General features: G+C 40.1%; 1 protein-coding gene across 1 annotated transcript in view; it reads left to right on the top strand.

Annotated features, from left to right (window-relative positions):
* Positions 1–21,599, top strand: part of LOC121527007 (protein NLRC3-like) — a 53,272-nt gene that overhangs the window by 21,467 nt on the left and 10,206 nt on the right. The window contains 2 exon segments of the mRNA XM_041813640.1: positions 1,832–2,005; positions 7,676–7,849. Coding sequence (XP_041669574.1) covers positions 1,832–2,005; positions 7,676–7,849 — 348 coding nt within the window.

Here is a 21,599-nt window from a genome sequence, read left to right as displayed (position 1 = left end):
TTGGTGATTCAGTTCAATGTCAGCCTGATTTAATCCCTGATTATAAAGAATCTGTAATGCCAAACTAATATCAACTACATTTATTTACATACAATTTAATATTATGTCAACAAGACAAGCAATTATGGTCTTTATGATTAACGTTTAACCAGGACATAGTTTTTAAATCCTACGCGTATTTGACTTCAGGGGCTCTAATTTTGTGGCGCAGCACAAGGTGGCGCAGGGTGGCAGAGTGTGGCACACCCCGCGCAGTGGTAATTTCGTCCAGCGCACCACCGTGCGCAGCCAATTTGGCAATTTGGTAGACCAGGCTGCGCCGAGATGGGTGTGGCGGCGCACCAGGGGGAGGTGTTGACAGATTCAGCCTGGCGCAGTGACAATTTCATGCCAAAACACTGCGTGGAAGGTGTGCTGAAAGCCCTGGTCTATTCTCGGCGCAGGCGAAGCGCGCCAAGTGTAGTGGTAATTTGGCTGACAGGCGCGCAGTGCGCGCTTGGACCTCCCGGACCAGCACATCAGTTTCCTCCTGGGAGAAGTTTGGCCGCCTGGAGCTGCTGCTGCTGTCTTCCTCCATGGTGGTGGCGAGGTGAAATTGGCACTGCACCTTGCTCGCAGCGCATTTAAAGGCGAGGAGAGGCGTTCATTTGATTGGTCAAGATTACTCTCGGCTGTGTTAAACCCACTCATGCCTTCTCTCCTCCCTCTTTGCCACATGCGCCAGTGGGAGGGACGGAGGCATCGGTGCGCTGCGCCACGCCGGACCACGCCGTGCACGAGAATTGCAAAATGCCGTGGACACACCCCGTTGGCACGGCATGGGCGCTGCGCAGGGCAGGTGCGCCGCGCCTGCGCCTGGTCTACAAAAATACAGCCCTAGGTCTCATAAAAAAAGGTAAAAATTTCTCCCATAATGATAAAACAAATCGTTTAGAACTGAAAAGGTATTCCTAACCTGGACATAGGCTGTCCTATGACATGACAGATCACCTTTTTTGGTCTAAGTGCAGCATTCACAGACATAATTACACACTGAGATGAGCTACTTTATGACGCGCACAGGGATGTCAGGGGGACTCAGAGATAACGGACATGCAGAAGAATGTCTGTTGTGGCTCAGACATGTACTTAAGAGTCAAGTTTTCACTCAGTAGATGAGGATTTATAGCTCTTTCTGGACTCTGCACTGATCCTAGGTCGGGTCAAATAATCTCAGGGTCTGATCAGATATTGTGGACAACAGGTTTCCATAAACAGCCATAAACAGTCATTCTGAATGAAATATTCAATACTCCAGTCTTGCAAATTTAGGATCAGTGGGTCTTGAAATTGTAAAAAAAAAATGCAAAAAAATGTGTGTGTGTGGCTGTGGGTGTGTGAACTTAAAAGAAATCGTGTCTGGCTTTCTGTCGTTTAAAAAATTTTGGCCCCCCAGGAAAAGCTAATTGGGGAACCCTGCTCTAGGTTGTCATGTCTTGTGTAAACATGATGAGAAAGGACCATGATGCACTTGGTGGAGTGACGTTTTTGGGACTCAATGCTGCCACCTAGTGACAATAATCAGTAACTACATGTGGATTTCCACTTAGAATCTAATTCTTCATTCAGTGACAAAACAATGACAGAAACATAAGAAAACAACATAGAACATGTACATTTGAGTTCACCAAAACAGTAGAAATATAAAATACACAGTGGATAAAATATATATAAATTATTTTGACACAAATGTTGGCATTCATAGTTTATTATTTCATCAGTGTGCATTTACTGACATCAAACAGTCAACTATATGACTCAGCCTAATCTTCATTGATGTGATTGTTTTCAGATTGAGAAAATGCAGTTTGTCAGAGATCAGCTGTTCTTCTCTGACCTCAGCTCTGAAGACTCACCCCTCACATTTGAGAGAGCTGGACCTGAGCTACAACAAGCTCCAGGATTCAGGAGTGAAGTTTCTGTGTGATTACCTGCAGAGTCCAAACTGCAAACTGGAGATTCTGAGGTCAGAAATTCTTGACGCTGAAATGTGCCATCCCTTCTTTCTTTTGTTGCAATTGTCAGTGTGTTTTGAATCAAGTATCGTTTTTTTTTCTTTTTCTTTTTTAATTCAGCAGTATCCTTCTATTTGGTGCTAAAGGTGATTTAATGAAAATTTATATTTTCTGAATACATCATTAGGCGGATTAGCCTTATTGAGATAAGAAGTCTATTTTCCAAAGGGGGTCCATCCAATTAGAGTAAAATACATTTTTTTTTTTTACAACTAAACAATCTCGAACAGTGAGGGAATGAAAATTAATGATCTTCTAAAAAATCTGTATATCTGAGTAGAGTCCCAATAAATTCAGGATCAGTGAGATTTTTTTTTTTTTTCAAAACAAGACTGTAAAGAACGACAGAGGGTTAGAGTCACTGAAGAAAAAAATTAGAGGTGCGAAATTTGTTTTTTTACTTGTGAGATTAAAGTCAGAACTCTAAGATTAAGGTCAGGTTTCTGAGAAAAAAATCAGAATTCTGGGAATAAAATCTCAATTCTAATTTTTTTCTCATGAAAAAAGAAACTTTTTTCAACGGCCCTAATCCTCTTCTGCTGTAAAGTGTTCCAGGAAAAATAAAGCAAATGTTTAGAAGATTTTTTTGTCAACTCAGTTGATGAGTGGATAATATGTGTGGAAGGTTTACTGTATGGTGACTAACAGAGACTAAAGAACATAGACATTTGGTCAGTGAATAGTTTTCTGTCCTTAAAGGTGCAGTGTGTAATATTTAGCCTAGTAGCATTTAGCTGAACAAACTTATTAAAATAAAGCAAAACATTTCAAAGATGGTCTATCCAAATAAGTGTTTAGTCATCTAAATTAAAAAATAGCTATTTTGAAAAAAAAAAAAAAAAAAAAAAAAAAACCACGACTCAGAATAAACCTTTAATTCATACATAGGGCGGGTCCCCTCCATGGATGCTGCCATCTTGGATTTTTACATGTTTCCATGGTAACATAGAGAAAAAAAGGAAAAAAAGGATAAATAAAGTTATTGTATTGTATTGTATTCACATTACAGATACACATTAAATCCAACTGGTTGCCACAGTTTCCAGCAGAGAAATGGAATCTAGAACCTACTTCTAGATGTTGATGTTCAGTTTTACACCCTGCACTTTTAAATGTTGGCATTCACAGTTTATTATTTCATCAGTGTGCATTTACTGACATCAAACAGTCAACTATATGACTCAGCCCCATCTTCATTGATGTGATTGTTTTCAGATTGAGAAAATGCAGTTTGTCAAAGATCAGCTATTCTTCTCTGACCTCAGCTCTGAGGACTGTCCCCTCACATCTGAGAGAGCTGGACCTGAGTGAGAACTACGAGCTCCAGGATTCAGGAGTGAAGTTTCTCTGTGATTACCTGCAGAGTCCAAACTGCAAACTGGAGACTCTGAGGTCAGAAATTGCTATTGCTTCATTGTGCCATCCCTTCTTTTTTCTGTTCAGTGATTTAATGAAAATATATATTTTCTGAATACATTATTAGACTGATTAGCTCTTTGAGATAAGAGGTTTATTTTCCAAAGGGGGTCTATCCAATTAGAGTAAAATACCTTTTCTTAACAACTAAACAATCTCAAACTGTGAAGGGATGAAAATTAATGATCTTCTAAAAAAATCTGTGTATCTAAGTATAGTTCCAATTATTTTATTGTTTTCCTTCATTTTGCGTTTCAGCAAATTGAGATAATGTATTGTGCTGCTCAAGTACTTCTTCTGTTTGCCCTCTCCCTCTCTCCTTAAGTTAAATCGCCCCCTGATGAGTAAGATGTCTCATTGCTTTTGTTAACACCCACTCACAATGTCATGACAGTAGATATTATTATGCAGTGCAGAGTAAGACATGTTTAGTCTCTTTATTAAATGCCAACATCAGATCGATTAAATTCCCCGTGATCGACCAAATTCTTAACGACCAATTAATCGATCATTGATTAATTGTTCCCATCCCTAGTTCCAAAAAATTCAGGGTGAGTGAGAACTTTTTTTCAAAACAAGACTGTAAATTACAAAAGAGGATTAAGGCGACTGAAGACAAAAACATAAGAGACGCGACATTTGTTTTTTACTTATGAGAATTAAGTCAGAATTCTGAGATTAAGGTCAGGTTTCTGAGAAAAAAAATCAGAATTGTGGGAATAAAGTCTCAATTCTAATTTTTTCCTCATTAGAAACAAAACATTTGCGTCTCAAAACAGTTTTTTTCAACGGCCCTAATCCTCTTCTGTTGTAAAGTGTTCCAGGAAAAAGAAAGCAAATGTTTTAAAAAAAATTTTTAGTGGATAATGTGTTTGGAAGGCTTACTGTATGGTGACTAACAGAGACTAAAGAACATAGACACTTGGTCAATGAATTGTACTCTAGCCTTAAATGTTGGCATTCACAGTTTATTATTTCATCAGTGTGCATTTACTGACATCAAACAGTCAACTATATGACTCAGCCCCATCTTCATTGATGTGATTGTTTTCAGATTGAGTGAATGCAGTTTGTCAGAGATCAGCTGTTCTTCTCTGGCCTCAGCTCTGAAGACTCACCCCTCACATCTGAGAGAGCTGGACCTGAGTGAGAACTACAAGCTCCAGGATTCAGGAGTGAAGTTTTTGTGTGATTACCTGCAGGGTCCAACCTGCAAACTGGAGATTCTTAGGTCAGAAATTCTTGACGCTGAAATGTGTCATCCCTTCTTTCTTTTGTTGCAATTGTCAGTGTGTTTTGGATCAAGTATCGTTTTTTTTCTTTTTCTTTTTTTAATTCAGCAGTACGCTTCTATTTGGTGCTAAAGGTGATTTAATGAAAATATATATTTTCTGAATACACTATTAGACGGATTAGCCTCATTGAGATAAGAAGTCTATTTTCCAAATCGGCTCCATCCAATTAGAGTAAAATACCTTTTCTAACAAGTAAACAATCTCAAAAAGTGAAGGAATGAAAATTAATGATCATTTGAAAAAAAAAATTGTTTATCTGAGTAGAGTTCCAATAAATTCAGGATCAGTGAGATTCTTTTAAAAAATAAGACTGTAAAGTATGGAAGAGGATTGGGGCTACTGAAAAAAAAATTAAGACTGACTTTTTTTTACTTGTGAGAATAGAATCTGACTTGTGAAATACAATTCAGGATTCTGAGATTAAAGTCAGAATTCTGACTTTTTTCTGGTTAGAAAAAAAAATTGCATCGCAACAAAACTTGATTTATCAATGGCCCTAATGCTCTTCTGTGGTGAAGTGTTCCAATAAAAGGGAAGAAATGTTTTAAAGCTTCTTCTGTCATCTCAGTTGATGAGTGGATAATGTGTGTTGAATGCTTACTGTATGGTGACTGACGGAGACTAAAGAACATAGATACTTGGTCAATGAATAGTATTCTATCCTTAAATGTGTAACCCGTGTCATTAGATTGCCACACAGGACACAATATCTATGGGGTTCTTGTAGCCGGGATTTCATTTTGACAACTCAAAGTCAGTCTCTTCAGAGTGTATAACAATGTGAATTCTCTTCATTCACTCCTTAAGTGCTTTATAGTGTCAGTAAGCCTGGGTTTAGCTTTACTCACACTAGCTTCTATTTTCTTGAGAAATAAAATAAAATAAAATAAACCCAAGAAAATACGGAAGTGGGCTCAGGCTGTCAATATAAACAGAGAATAAAATCTGTTAACTATACATTCAACATTGAATCATTCACAGAATGTTTGAAAATGTGCACTTAACATGTACAAAGTGCACTTACATTTCAACACGGTTCATAGAGCTTAGTATGAGACTCCCTGGAGATTACAGCCTCTTATTCAGTCTTTACCTTTGAAATAAAATAAAATAATTGTAACACATATACTCATTTACATATTACAAAGCCACATGCTGTTAAAGCTAGCTAACATCACCTTGCAAATGCAACCACAGTACTCGTGGATGGCGCAGACAATCCAAAAACATCAACTTCAGTCGAGCCTAAAACACACCATCTTGTTACAATATTGACAGAAAGCATTTTGTTACAGTGATATCCAAAAAGGTGTGTATGTTTACTCACTGTTTTTAACTTCTTTTAAGCACAGGAATCAACGCAGCCATTGCAGTAAAACTCTAGGTTGTCGTGTGTGGTGTAAACATGAAGAGAAAGGACCATGGGTCTGTCTGAATAGTCCATGTTGCTTAGGAAGGTTCCTAACCGAGTGATACGACCCGGAAACATTTTAGTGTCGGCCATGATAAAGGCCGTTCGAATTCTTCAACTGACAAGGAAAGAAGTTTCATTATTTCCTTTATTATCTCTTTTAGCCTAGGAAACACTGGACCATCCTTTACCAAAGGAGAGATGAAAAGATGACCCACAGTTCTTTGTGTAAACTTTATTTAAAGTGCCACACCTCCTGACCGCTCATCAGAACAAGTGAATAACTTAACTGTAACTTTACTCCCTCCGATTTAACAATAAAGTTCAATGTCAAACGTATAATACATGTGATAAACAAAGGAATATTACAGACCTGAAAACTATATCAGTCCACTTATGATAATGATTTGATTTCTTCTCATTTCCATTTTATTCAAATAGTAAACCGGCCTGTCAGTGTCTTAAACTGTATTTGTTTTAGTATTTTATAATACTAAAGTAAATGTGATAAACGTTTGTAAATTACAACCAATTCAAGCTATAACCTCGGCATGTTGCCATATTGTGAATATTATATCATAATTATGCAGGGAAGATGAAGAGCTTTTTAAATAATGAGCTGAAAGAAAGATGGAACCAGAGAAGACTAAAATTAACAGAGATGAGAGAATTAAAAAAAAATGGCGAGGTAGGGAATAATGCAAAACTTTTTAATATCGTTGTGAAATAAATGGACTTGAATATTATTCATCTAGTCATATTGACTTAGAGAGTTCAGACTAAGAGAGAAGTTCCTGCTGTTCTAGACGTTCACAGTCACAGTTCCTCTTCCTGAAGAGACTTTAGGGTATAAAAATCTTAATGAGCTCCTATCTTTGACGTTTTAGCGTTTCATTCACAGCACATAACAACACAGAGAATGGACCGATTGGTGGGTGCGAATTTTGTGGTCCAGCAACATTAAATTGTAGTTTTTACACAAAAAAACATAGGTCATGTTCATAATATCCGCCTAGGGAAAGTGCAGTTGAATTCCTTAATCACCACAGTTCTCCTTTCCTGTCCTCTTACTCCCACCTTTCCTTGACCCTGTGACATTTTTCATGGGGGTAAAGGAAAAGTGAATAGGAAAGGACTTAGGAGATCATTTTTTGAACTTTTCGAACTGATCCCAAGATGCGCTTGGCAGGTGAGGTTTTTGCGACTAAATGCTGCCACCTAGTGATCATAATCAGTAACTACACGTACAACCTAATTCTCCATTCAGTGACAAAACGATGTTAGAAACATAAGAAAACAACATAGAACATGTACATTTGAGTTCACCAAAACAGTAGAACTACAAAATATCCAGTAGATAAAAGATATATAAATTATTTTACCACCCAAGTTACAAATGTTGGCATTCACAGTTTATTATTTCACGAATGTGCATTTACTGACATCAAACAGTCAACTATATAACTCAGTGCCATCTTCATTGATGTGATTGTTTTCAGATTGTGGAGTTGCAGTTTGTCAGAGATCAGCTGTTCTTCTCTGGCCTCAGCTCTTAAGTCTGTCCCCTCACATCTGAGAGAGCTGGACCTGAGTGAGAACACGCTCCAGGATTCAGGAGTGGAGTTTCTGTGTGATTACCTGCAGAGTCCAAACTGCAAACTGGAGACTCTGAGGTCAGAAATTGTTGTCACTTTATGTGTCATGCTTTTTTGTTCTTTTGGTTCCAGGTGTCAATGTTTATCAAAGTGTCAGATCATTTGTTGATTCTGCAGTTTGCTTTTATGATCTGCTAAATTGAATTTACCTTACATGGGTTTTTTCAAATGAAGTTTTCAGTTCAACAGATTTGCTGAAATTGAGATCAGATGTCTTATTTCTGAGGGTGACCCATCCAAGAGGAGCCAAAAACAGTTTCAACAACAAAACAAACTCATCCAGAACTTAAACTCTGTCTCCACATAAGTTTAACAAAAATTCAGGTAAAAGTGGAAGTTTCTGTTCAAAATTGTTCTAAGAAAAGGGAAGCAAACGCTTTTTTCATCAACTCTGTTGATGAGTGGCCAGGCTTTGCGTGGAAAAACATAAGTGCTGGTACTCTCCTTAATCACCTGTTGTCAGAGTGTCACACAATCCCAGAATTAATTTGGGTGATATATAACAAAAATCATAGCAGTAATTTAGCTGAATTGCAATACATGACTTATATTTGGTTACTTTTAACCTACAAATAAATAATTTAAACAATCACCTGTAAGTCAAATCAACATGCACCAAGTGGTGCACCAAACTGATCATTGTCACCATGGACATGGAAAATTACATAAAAATAAACTACATGTTTGTGGGGAAGACACACTATTTAACAATAAAGCCCCTTAAAATAAGAAGAATAAAATAAAATTTCGCCATTAGACTCAGCATTTGAAATAGATTACTTTGTGGTCAGTAAGCCTGTTACTGTCAGTGATTCATAGTCCCAGTGTGCCCGACTTTCTCTTCATGGTTCCCTACACCATCCACAGTCCTGTCCTCTCCAAATAAAAGTAACAAGCCCTGAAATAAATCTTAAAAATAGTCATGAATATGAAATAACATTGAAAAACAAAATGATATACATAAAAAGTAAAAAGGCTCTTAAATGAAATAGAAATATCTAATACAGTGAATTTAATAGATTTCCCTTGTCAGCACCAAATGTAGAGATGATTCAGCCCCTCCCCTCACTGACACCCTGAGTCTCTGCTCCGTCTGTGAGCTGACTTTGTCTCCATATATCCAGGCTTTTTGTCTTTGCCAGAGAGTCAGCTGTTCTCTGAGCAAAACTACAGCCCTTGATCCTTTGACCAGCAGTCTGGTTGTTCATTTTGAATACCATTATTGAATATTGTTAGTGCTGATGCCTCATTCAGCAGCAGTATGATCAGGTGTCAGTGGAGCATCAAGCTCATGGTGGAGGAGATGCTGCGCTTGCCCTCGCATGCTCCGTTACTGTCCAGGAAAGATGAACAATTCAAACACTGGTTTCCCTCCAACAGTGGCAGGTGAGTTTACCTGGATTCATGTGCCACAGGATGCATCTATTTAGATACTGTCATGAATCAACCATTAAACACCCTGTGAAGTGAAAAAACATCTGTATTTAGATTTGTTGTATGACAGGTCACTGTGTTATGAACCTCCAGGTCAAATTTCAGCCAACTAAAACATTTCTAAGTTTACTAAATTAAGCTTCAAAATCATGAAAAATGAGGTAGTAAAATCTGCTCCAGGATGGTGTGGGCGTGTTTGTTGCATGAGCATAAGCCACGCCCACTCAGGAGATATCTGATCCTCTCAAAAAAAAAAAACACTACAATCTGAATTGAGGAAAGCACTCACATCGCTTGACCATTTTTTTGACCTTAGAAGAAGAGACAAAGTCCGTTTTCTGTCTCAAATCTCTGTTCTGATGCTTTAATGATCCATAGTCCACTGTGGCGGATAGATTTGGTAAATTTACCTCACAATGAACAAAAAACAGCATTTAACTGACTGTTAACTTTCAATAAAGGCAGTGACATCAGATAACTACAGACTAGACTGAGATGAACTGCTCTGTGATTTTATATTCTAGTGTTAGAGGGCGGGGTCATTCCTTAATGTGGGCTCATGATGTCATGAGTCCACATATTGGCCCTGCCCACATTAAACCAAGCCATGAAAGAGGTGAAAAACTTTCTAATAGGCTCAATCCGAAATCCAGTCACATGTAGATCTCAGTTTTCACATGTTTTCAGCAACCAGATTCCAACATACACTATATTGCCAAAAGTATTCACTCACCCCTCCAAATAATTGAAATCAGGTGTTTCAATCACCTCCATATCCACAGGTGTATAAAATCAAGCACCTAGGCATGCAGACTGTTTCTACAAACATGTGTGAAAGAATGGCTCGCTCTCAGGAGCTCAGTGAATTCCAGGGTGGTACTGTGATAGGATGCCACCTGTGCAACAAGTCCAGTGGTGAAATTTCCTGGCTCCTAAATATTCTACAGTCAACTGTCAGTGGTATTATAACAAAGTGGAAGCAATTTGGAGTGACAGCAACTCAGCCAACAAGTGGTAGGCCACTTAAAATGACGGAACGGGGTCAGCGGATGCTGAGGCCCATAGTATGCAAAGGTCGCCAACTTTCTGCAGAGTCAATCGCTACAGACTAGAGGTGTCCTCGACTAAGGATTTTCATAGTCGAATCCGATTCATCAGATTTTGCCTCTATTATATTTTATTATATTCTTTATTGCACATATTGAACAAAGAAAACTAGAGAAAAGGAATTAATACAGAATAAAAAATAAAAACAAGAAATACAATACATTTTTAAGTCAGATAATGAGTAGATGTGCAGGAGAAGCCAAAGAAACCCGAGTGGTCCTCCTAAGTGATAAATGAAACATTCAAATGAACATCAAATAGTATAAATTAATACAGTACAATTCAAAACATGTTAAAACAAAATATAAAGAACAATATTCTGGCAGAAGAAAACACTAAATAGAAGTTAGATATACTATAATGTCAGAATAATTTCTTAGAGTTTGTTGTGCTTAATTGGTCCAACAAAAAACATTTAGTTAGTTTCTTGAATGAATTTAAGTTGCTGCAGTTTCTAATATGAGTCAGTAAGTTGTTCGTACAATGAGGTCCCTGAAATCGGATGGAAAATTGGGAAAAAGTTGTCCTAAAAAAGGCAGGATGGAGGTTACTGGCTGACCTTGTATTGTAATGATGGGTTTGAAAACTGAACCTAAATACATTTTGAAAACAATCAGGGAGTAAGTTGTGAACCGATTGGAAAACAAATAAGCAGATTTGAAACTGGTTTATATCATATATTGGTAGGATTTGTAGAGACTGGAATAACGGAGTGGAACTACTGAATCTGTTAGAGAATGTGATCATTTTGATGAAATGTTTTTGCAAAGTAAAAATACATTTAAGGTTGCTTTTGAAGGTGCTGGCCCAAACAATATTGCAGTATGAGATGTAGGGATAGATCATTGTATAATACAAATTAATAAGGATTTTTGTAGATAGCAGATGCTGTACTCTTCTGATGACTCCAATATTTTTGTTCTTTTGTCAGAAATAAAAGTAATGTGATTTTTCCAGGTGAGTTTTTCATCTATTAGAATTCCAAAGAATTTGGTGACTGTGACCCTTTGTAAAGCATTATCAGAGATACATACACTGGGGAAAGTACTTTTGGTTTGTTGGTTTCTGGGTATGAACATCATGTATGAGCTTTTTTCTCTGTTGAGAGAGAGTTTGTTTGCTTTGAACCAAGTGTCAACTTTACTTAGCTCTGTGTTCATGTCTGAGATCAATGTTTGAACGTCATCACCAGATATAAAAATATTAGAGTCATCTGCAAACAAGATGAAAAACATTTCACTTGAGAGTAAGTATAGATCATTTATATAAATTAGAAAAAGTAAAGGTCCCAAAATTGACCCTTGTGGTACACCACAAGAGTTCATCCTATAATCAGACAAGGTGTTATTCCAAGATATAGATTGTCTTCTTGCTGATAGATAATTTTTAAACCATAATAGATTTGCCCCACTTAAACCATAAATAGAGAGTTTCTTTAGTAAAATATCCTAGTTAACTGTATCAAATGCCTTAGACAAATCCAAAAACACTCCAACGGTAACTTCCTTACTGTCAAGGGCTTTAGTGATGTTATGAAAGAACTGTGTGAGAGCCAGTGAGGCTGAATGATTTTTTTCTGAACCCATACTGATGCTTGTAAAGGATGTTATTTTCAGTAAGATATTTGAGTAAACGGGAATAAACAAGTTTTTCTAATACTTTAGAGAAACATGGAAGTAGAGATATTGGTCCGTAATTGGAAATAAGAGATGGATAATTTGCCTTGAAAAGTGGAATAATTTTAGCCCATTTTAACTGATCAGGAAATAACAACCGTATTGAGAGAAAGATTGAAAATATGAAGGAGTGGTTTGGAGATGTATGGAAGGTATCTTTTAAGGATTGAGGATCTTAACTCATCATAACCTGGTGCAGTTGATTTGAGTTTGTTCACCACATTCACAAGCTCAAGCTCACTGATGGGAGTAAATTCAAATGAAGAGGAGGGTCTTTTAATGTCAGAGATGGACATCGGGGTCTGTGGTATTTTGCCTGCAAGGGATGGACCAATATTTACAAAGTAGTCATTAAATTCATTTGCTTTTTCAAAAGAATCAGAAATTATTTTGTCAGCCCCCTTGAATTCACTGTGAACATTGGTATGATCAGAGCTTTAATTTAAAATTTCATTAATTATATTCCATGTACTTTTCATATCTTTCTGAGCATCAGAAAATTTGTTCTCATAGAATTTTCGTTTAGCTGATCTCAAAAGATGATTTAATTTGTTCCTTTATATTTTGTATAGATTGAGAAATAGTGGAGATGGATTAGTGAGATAATTCCGGTACAGTTTATTCTTCTTAGTAATACAACATTTCAAGCCATTAGTTAACCAAGGTTTACTGAGGTTTGTAGCTTTTTTCTTCTCTGAAATGGAAAAGTATCATTAAAAATTTTGAAAAATATTTCATGAAAGATGTTATATGCAATTTGGGTATTATGTTCATCTTCAACTAAGTACCAAGTGACTGTGGAAAGTCTTTCTATAAAGTTATTAATATTTCTGTTGCTAAAATTTCTAAAATTATTAAATATTAAAATATTAAATGGGATGATTGGCTGTTCAGGAGATTGATGTTGAAATCACCCATTATATAGCATGTTTTTTTCTCATTTGAGATCTTACCAAGGGCACGGTAAAAACAGTCAGAGAAGCAGCTGATATTGGAATTTGGTGGTCTATAAATACAACCAATAATAACCCTTTTTCTGGAGAATGGCTCACAAAGCTCTAAGAAGACAGCCTCAGCTTCATCTCCAACTAAGGCAACAAGATCACTGCGAAGGGAAGATTGAATGTTTTCTTTAACAAAGAGGGACACACCACCTCCACTGCGATTTGACCTAAAACAGGGATGGCGACTATAGCCATTTATTGACAACATTGACACTTTCTGGTTATTTAGCCAAGTTTCTGTCAGACCAATTATTGACAATTTAATAGGTAGCATATCAAGGTAATCAAGAAGATTATCAAATTGTTTCGGTAGACTACAAATATTAAGATGAAACAAAGAAAAACAGTTATCATTAGTAATGTTTTTGTCTATGCAGAGATTTTTTTTTTTTTTAAAGATTTATTTTTGGGCGTTTTTGTGCCTTTAAAAGATAGAGGAGGACAGTGGATAGAATCGGAAACAGGGTCAAGACTGGGGGAGAGACATGCGGTAAAGGGCCTCAGGCCGGATTCGAACCCTGGCCGCCCGCGTACGTGGGGAGTGCCTTTAACCACTCGGCCACCTGCTCCCCATATGCAGAGAGATTTTAAGGATTCTTCAGAAAAATAGGAAGAAGGAATTGGCCCTTGTTTAAAGTCTGCAAAATTCAAATCAGGATCAGCATTAGAAAATGGCAAGAAATATTTAACATCCTGGGATAAACTGGCACCATTAAACTGAAGGTGACCAGAAGTGTCCATAGTTCAGGGCACAAAGGGAATTAAAAACATCTTGACTTAGCGTAAGAGTAAACTATTTCACTGAGAGGACAGGCCGAGGAGGGAGCACAACCAACTGGTCATATTTTATGTACGCAATGTTGCCTTGTTTACGAGCCTCTCTGAGTTAGGGGAGAAGTTCCTTCCTTTTGAGGTGTACTTTTTCTGAGTAGTCCTCATTAATGTAGAGCTTGGTGCCCTTCAGGGTTTTGGCCTTTTTCAGTATTTCTTCTTTATCCTTGGACCTGAGGAGTTTAGCCACCACTGTTCTAGGGCATCCTTCAGCTTCAGATTTTCCCATCCGATGGGCCCTCTCCAGCTCAATGAGAGAAGGATCCATCTTTAGGTGCTCTGATAGGAGTTTCTTTACTTTGTTCTGAGATTCTTGCCAAGATTCAGATTTGGAGTCCAGAATGCCATCAAACAGAAGGTTGTTACGCCTGGACAAGTTTTCCATTTTGGAGGTTAGGCTGGTTATAGTGGATTGGATGTCAGCTAAATCATGACTTACTGATTTGCTGTGTTTCATAAAGTTGCTGTAACCCGACTTTAAATCTTCAATTTCTGCTTGTGAATATTCCAGGCTCTGGGTGATCTTGGCAACTTCACTGCTTAAGCTGTCAATGCGTTTGTTAGTGGAGTCAAGGATCATCTGAACAAATGATTTGTAGGACTTCTCCTGTTGCTCTATAAGGTCCCTGTAAAAAGTTTTCTGTTTTTCAAGTAGCTCATGTACAACAGAGAGTGAAATAAGTTCATCCTCTGGGTTGCTTTTCTTAGGAGGCATGGTGTCTAAAAATGAACTTAGAGTATAGCAAATAAAAAGACTAATGGAAAAATCAGAATACACTGAGGCTGGTACCTGGGAGATTATTCCTAGTAGCTGGAAGCCTGCTGCTGCGGCCTAGTAGTAGAGACTGGCTCCTGCTGCGGCCTAGTAGTAGAGACTGGCTCCTGCTGCGGCCTAGTAGTAGAGACTGGCTCCTGCTGCTGCTGCAGCTGAGTAGTAGAGACTTGCTCCTGCTGCTGCTGCTGCTGCTGCTGCAGCCTGGTAGTAGAGACTGGCTCCTGCTGCTGCTGCTGCAGCCTGGTAGTAGAGACTGGCTCCTGCTGCTGCTGCAGCCTGGTAGTAGAGACTGGCTCCTGCTGCTGCTGCTGCTGCAGCCTGGTAGTAGAGACTGGCTCCTGCTGCTGCTGCAGCCTGGTAGTAGAGACTGGCTCCTGCTGCTGCTGCAGCCTGGTAGTAGAGACTGATTCCTGCTGCTGCTGCTGCAGCCTGGTAGTAGAGACTGGCTCCTGCTGCTGCTGCAGCCTGGTAGTAGAGACTGGCTCCTGCTGCTGCTGCTGCTGCAGCCTGGTAGTAGAGACTGGCTCCTGCTGCTGCTGCTGCAGCCTGGTAGTAGAGACTGGCTCCTGCTGCTGCTGCGGCCTAGTAGTAGAGACTGGCTCCTGCTGCTGCTGCTGCTGCAGCCTGGTAGTAGAGACTGGCTCCTGCTGCTGCTGCTGCTGCAGCCTGGTAGTAGAGACTGGCTCCTGCTGCTGCTGCTGCAGCCTGGTAGTAGAGACTGGCTCCTGCTGCTGCTGCAGTCTGGTAGTAGAGACTGGCTCCTGCTGCTGCTGCAGCCTGGTAGTAGAGACTGGCTCCTGCTGCTGCTGCAGCCTGGTAGTAGAGAGGCTCCTGCTGCTGCTGCTGCAGCCTGGTAGTAGAGACTGGCTCCTGCTGCTGCTGCTGCAGCCTGGTAGTAGAGACTGGCTCCCGTTGCGGCCTGGTAGTAGAGACTGGCTCCTGCTGCTTCTGCGGCCTGGTAGTAGAGACTGGCTCCTGCTGCTGCTGCTGCTGCTGCTGCGGCCTAGTAGTAGAGACTGGCTCCTATGAGGGGCCGTCAGGGACATTATTCAGGAGTGTAACAGGAAGGCATTTCAGTGTAACAGGAAGGCGGCTTGAAAGAGGATGTAGAGATAGAACCCTGCGTCGGACAGCTAACACTCTACCTGCCCATTCCCCCTGATTTCCTGACCATTAACACCTGCCTGTACAGTGTGTCATCGCTCCCTCTCTCCCAACATGCGCGTCCAATTCCTCCTGTCTGACCATCCACGTAAAACACGGAATGACAGAAGCTGCGGTCAGTTTAAGAAATTATAATATTACGTTCACTTAAGCACTGCCCTTGACAAATAAGGTTTTTCACTGTTCTACTCAGTTTTCTCACTGAATGGAGCATGAAAGAAAACACTTACATCCTCATCAGCTATAACAGCTGGCAGCCTGGACTAATTTAACCCTGGTTATATTATTAAGAGTAACATTAGGATCATAGTAACAGACTTTATGTACACATACTTTGTTTTTAGGCCATAGGTGGAATATTTTCCTGATCATTGTTAACGAGTGCCAAAAAGCGCAGCGCTCCATCAGCTCTCTCTGAGAGTTCGTTTTTACTCTGTTTGCCCCTCTCTGTTCCTGTCCTTGTCTGTAAATAAAACGTTTTATGAAAAGAGGCCAATTTTTATGGTTAGAAGGGATTTCCCCTCAAGAGTATTATGGTTCAGTATCTCTGTCCCAGTCCATTCCTGTACGTCATGATGCGCATCAGAGCAGTGGAGACGCTCACAGGTCTGCAGCGCTATGAAGAGCGGTAAAGCTTCTGTGCGCATTTAAAGAAATTACACTGCGCCTTGTTTACTAATTTAAACAGTTTTAGTGTAAGCAAAAATTAAATTCAGACCTGATCCCAACACAGCTCTCTAACTTTGTTATTTTAGTGGAGCTAACAGGATAATTCTGTAATAAACTGCTGCAGGTGCTCTTGAAATATGTCTGTGATTAATTGTTTCCTAATGTGTTTATAACCTACGTTTCTGACACTGTGCTGATATGATGTGTAAATCTTGTGTGGTGGATAAGTTGATCAGTCAGAGGCGGAGCAATAGGGGGGCTTAATGGGTCTATGCCCCTTATGTTTTCTCAGAACATTAAGTCTTTAACTTTGGTAAAAGTATGTTATCTCTGATTACTAATGAATGTTAAAAGAACTGTCTTAGATTTTGATAAACAGATTGACCCTGCTGATCACAACATGGAAATTTCATTCTTGTTGCCAAAATGAAAAACCCCCATATCAGATGTTTGTTTGTTTTTTTTACTTTGAAAAGCTTAAAAGCACATGCTACAGAATAAATAAAATCCTTACTATTAATATTTCTGCATTTTTTAATAAGTATGCATCTTCCTACACATCCTCTTCTGAGCCACCTTCCATTTACACTGAAACGCCTTCCTGTTACACTGAAATCTCAGTAGTGTGTATGAGAGCATTTCAGTAGTGCGTGTGAGAGCGTTTCAGTAGTGTGTGAGAGCGTTTCAGTAGTGTGTATGAGAGCATTTCAGTAGTGCGTGTGAGAGCGTTTCAGTAGTGTGTGTGAGAGCGTTTCAGTAGTGTGTATGAGAGCATTTCAGTAGTGTGTGTGAGAGCGTTTCAGTAGTGTGTGTGAGAGCGTTTCAGTAGTGTGTGTGAGAGCATTTCAGTAGTGTGTGTGAGAGCATTTCAGTAGTGTGTATGAGAGCATCTCAGTAGTGTGTGTGAGAGCGTTTCAGTAGTGTGTGTGAGAGCGTTTCAGTAGTGTGTGTGAGAGCGTTTCAGTAGTGTGTGTGAGAACACAACATTTTAGTTGTGTGTATGAGAGCATTTCAGTTCCTGAATAATGTCCCTGACGGCCCCTCATAGGCTCCTGCTGCTGCTGCGGCAGGAGCTTTAGTCGACTAATAGTCGAACAGCGTTTCCGTTAGACTTTTTTCTCCCCGGACCAGCAGTCCTCAAGAATTCTGGCCATTTAGAACAACTACCGGACATTTGCTTTAACATTATTTTGTTACATTATTAGCAGCAAAACGCATTAATCTCTCTCTTGTTTTTTTGTGTAAGTGGTTTAAAGTATCAAAATTAAAGCTGCACGCTTTTCCTTACACACGCAGTCAGTTACACAATATATGCCCGGGTTAAACTCATCAACAACAGTTAGCTTCAAATTAGCGCCTATAGCCTGTTAGCACATTGGCCACTACTATAACTTAGCAGCTTACAACAGCCAAATACCATTCTCCACCGTCAACAGTGAAGCATCCAGACACATAACAAAAGTGTTCTGTTAACTGAACACTGCGTTAGAACTCTACATTTCAAATTAAAAATGAGTCTAACCATCAGTTGCTACTATCAGTCCTCATGATGATAAAACTGTAAGCTCTGCTAAATCCAAATCCAACCATCCTGGTTTTTTTGGACTCGTCCCGAAAAGACAAAAGCTCCACAGCAGATAGTCCGGTCCAGTCCTCCTCTCATTGATGGCTTATCCAAGACTACTTCTGCTAATTAGCCGGCGTAGGCCTCTCTCTGTCTCTGGTGCTGCATCGGTGTTTACAGCGCTCAGCTATAGTTCCCTTTGTTTCAGTTTCTTCATTACTCGCAGCGAAGACACAAAATCCCTTCATACCACTAATGATATTAAGCCTTTGGTTAACCAGGAAAACCTCACTTAGATTAAAATTCGGATTTACGAGAAAGGTCTGGTCAAACTTTCCCACTTTCCCTGCATAGTCCCCAGCAATACTGACCACTGGCAGAGCCATAGATTTGCTTTGATGTCATCGTGCATACATAATTAGCCATGTGCTTGCCGTCTGAGGTGATAAACAACCCCAGCACTGCAGGACAATGGGTGTAGTCTGATTCAACTATGAGGTACATAGTCGAATCAGACTCCTCTGAATTGAATCTTCAAATTGCTGACTATTCCAGGTCACCCCTAATACAGACCTCCAAACTTCACATGACCTTCAGATTAGCTCAAGAACAGTGTGTAGAGAGCTTCATGGAATGGGTTTCCATGGCTGAGCAGCTGCATCCAAGCCATACATCACCAAGTGCAATGTAAAGCGTCGGATGCAATGGTGTAAAGAACGCCGCCACTGGACTCTAGAGCAGTGGAGACATGTTCTCTGGAGTGACCAATTGCGCTTCTCTAACTGGCAAGCTGATGGACGAGTCTGGGTTTGGTGGTTGCCAGGAGAACGGTACTAGTCTGACTGCATTGTGCCAAGTGTAAAGTTTGGTGGAGGGGGGGATTATGGTGTGGGCTTGTTTTTCAGGAGCTGGGCTTTGCCCCCTTAGTTTCGGTCAAAAGAACTCTGAATGCTTCAGCATACCAAGAGATTTTGGACAATTCCATGCCCCCAACTTTGTGGGAACAGTTTGGGGATGGCCCCTTCGTGTTCTAAAATGACTGTGCACCAGTGCACAAAGCAAGGTCCATAAAGACATGGAGGAGAGAGTTTGGTGTGGATGAACTTGACTGGCCTGCACAGAGTCCTGACCTCAACCCGATAGAACGCCTTTGAGATGAATTTGAGCGGAGACTGAAAGCCAGGCCTTCTAGTCCAACATCAGTGTGTGACCTCACTGGAAGAATGGTATAAAATTCCCATAAACACACTCCTAAACCTTGTGGAAAGCCTTCCCAGAAGAGTTGAAGCTGTTATAGCTGCAAAGGGTGGACTGACATCATATTGAACCCCATGGATTAAGAATGGGATGTCACTTAAGTTCATATGCAAGTCAAGGCAGGTGAGCAAATACTTTTGGCAACGTAGTGTATCTAGTGTGTTAAGACAGAAATAATGGATTTCACTTTACAGGGTCTTTAAAGCTCTAGGCTATAGAGAGGACAGGAGAGCGTACCAGCAATTGATGAGAAGTGTTGGTACACTGGATAATAAATTCTGTGCTGGATTTAATTTAACCAAAATTGGATGTTTTACCTTAAATTATTAGACAGATTAGAGATCAGAGGTCATTTTTGTAAGGGTTTCCCATCAAAGAGGTGTAAAGTACTGTTTCAACAACAAAAAAAACTCAAGCAATACAGAGTAAAATTTAATGATCAGTTTAAAAAAAATCTTTTTGTAATTATGATGAAAATAAATACAGTGAGGATGGAATTTAAAGTTCATATTCAGACTAAATTGTTCCAGGAAAAATGAAGCAAATGAAGCTCAGCGAAAGTTCAAGCAGGAAGACTTTTCCCCTTTCACTCATAATGCCTTCTTCACTCTCACCTGGTGATCAGCTGTAAAGGGTTGTCCACTCACTTGATCAATTGTCCAATCAGACTCAGCAAACAATTCCCGTGTGTCCAATCATCATGTCACTGGCCCTTTTAAACTTGTTCTCCTCCCTCTGCAGTCATTTGTCTCAGCTGAACGTTGCATATGGAACGCATCTTAGTTCTCGTTTGGATCTCATTTTTTGTTTTTTTTACTAATGTCTGAGATAGAATCTGATCCCCTCTGGGTTAATTTGACGCCTCGGAATGCATTGCTGGAGGCCGCTACTGCTTCTCTCAAAGGCCGGCGCAGGAGCACCCGTTTGGCAACCCATGGCTCCCCACCAGATGAAGACACTATCAGGTCCCAGCTGTTCGAACAAGGCATCATCCCTGCGCCGGATATTCCTATCACCGAACTGCACGAAATATTAAACCTATCATCTGATGTTCTCGAAGATAACGTCTATGACGAGCAAGAAACACCAGCACCCACAAGTCTGCCTCGCGCCCAGAGAGGGCGCAAAAGAAAAGGGAAATCCTCTACACCTGCAGCTCTGCCCAAAAGGAGGAAGGTTCCCTCCTCCTACACCTCTCCTATGCATGCTGCCACTCCCATTCAAGCAAGCACGTCTTCAGATCACAGAACAGCAGACGCTCTTCAGTCCCTGTTCAGCTCTATCCACCAAATCAACGAGCATCTTTGTCGGATTGAGGACACTTCACCCTCCGCTCCCTCTTCAGCTGTCAATCCAGCCTTTCCAACCTTCTCTTCTCACCCATTCAATCCAAGCCAGCATACCAGGGCACAGTTGTAATCCAGCCTCCACTCAGTCGCCTCAGCAGTCCCAGCTCCCCCATTAGGTAGGCCATACATTCCTCAGTCTGCATGCATTTCTCCTTGTTTAAGATCAAAAATCCTAAAAGACAAAGACATTAATTTAGTGAGCCTTATCCTGCCTTCTCCAGAATGTGATAAAAGCATCACCACATCTGACAGTTTCACAGCAGTATTTAAATCAGCAGATCCCCGGCTCATTAAAGATTTAAGTTTTGGACAGTTTGTAGTGGCTTTTGGCATATACTGAGATGTTATATGTTCAGTTTACCCAGATAGAAGGAATTGGATACTTACTTGTCTCTGATCGGCGATCTTTACTTGAAGTATGGGAAGAGCATTTTCTACCAATATCACAAATCCTTCTCAAGAAAAGCAGCCATGTACATAGCTTAGCATAATGTTCGTTTGGATTGGTCAGTTTTGGACACCGAATTATTGGTTCTGGTTGCTGGGGGCTCACAAACAATTGCCTGTAGTACCTGCGTTAATCCAGGCCACTCAGCCCCGCTGTGTCCCTCCGTGCCGTTCACGCCTCCTCCTAAACCAAGACCCCTTCTGGCGCCTCATCCAGATTATGATGAACACGGCCGAAAGGTGCATCTTCATAACAACATACATACAACAATAATTTCAGTGAAAACATTTGCACATTTCCCAACTGCCACTTCACATCTGCAGCAGCTGCAAGGATGCCCACCCACGCTCAGTCTGCCCATGCCGTATCATCCCCACACGGAGCCTCCCCTGCCAGGAGACCAGTCATGGTTCAAAGACATTTTGAAATCTCACCCTTCTACTCCAAAAAATGTCAAAGCCTTAGCAGCAGAACTGTCTTCCCATCCTGA

This window comes from Cheilinus undulatus, linkage group 19 (genome assembly GCF_018320785.1).
Source record: "Cheilinus undulatus linkage group 19, ASM1832078v1, whole genome shotgun sequence".
Taxonomy (NCBI): Eukaryota; Metazoa; Chordata; class Actinopteri; order Labriformes; family Labridae; genus Cheilinus; species Cheilinus undulatus.
Note: the sequence above shows the minus strand (reverse complement) of the source record. Positions and strands in the feature narration are given on the sequence as shown.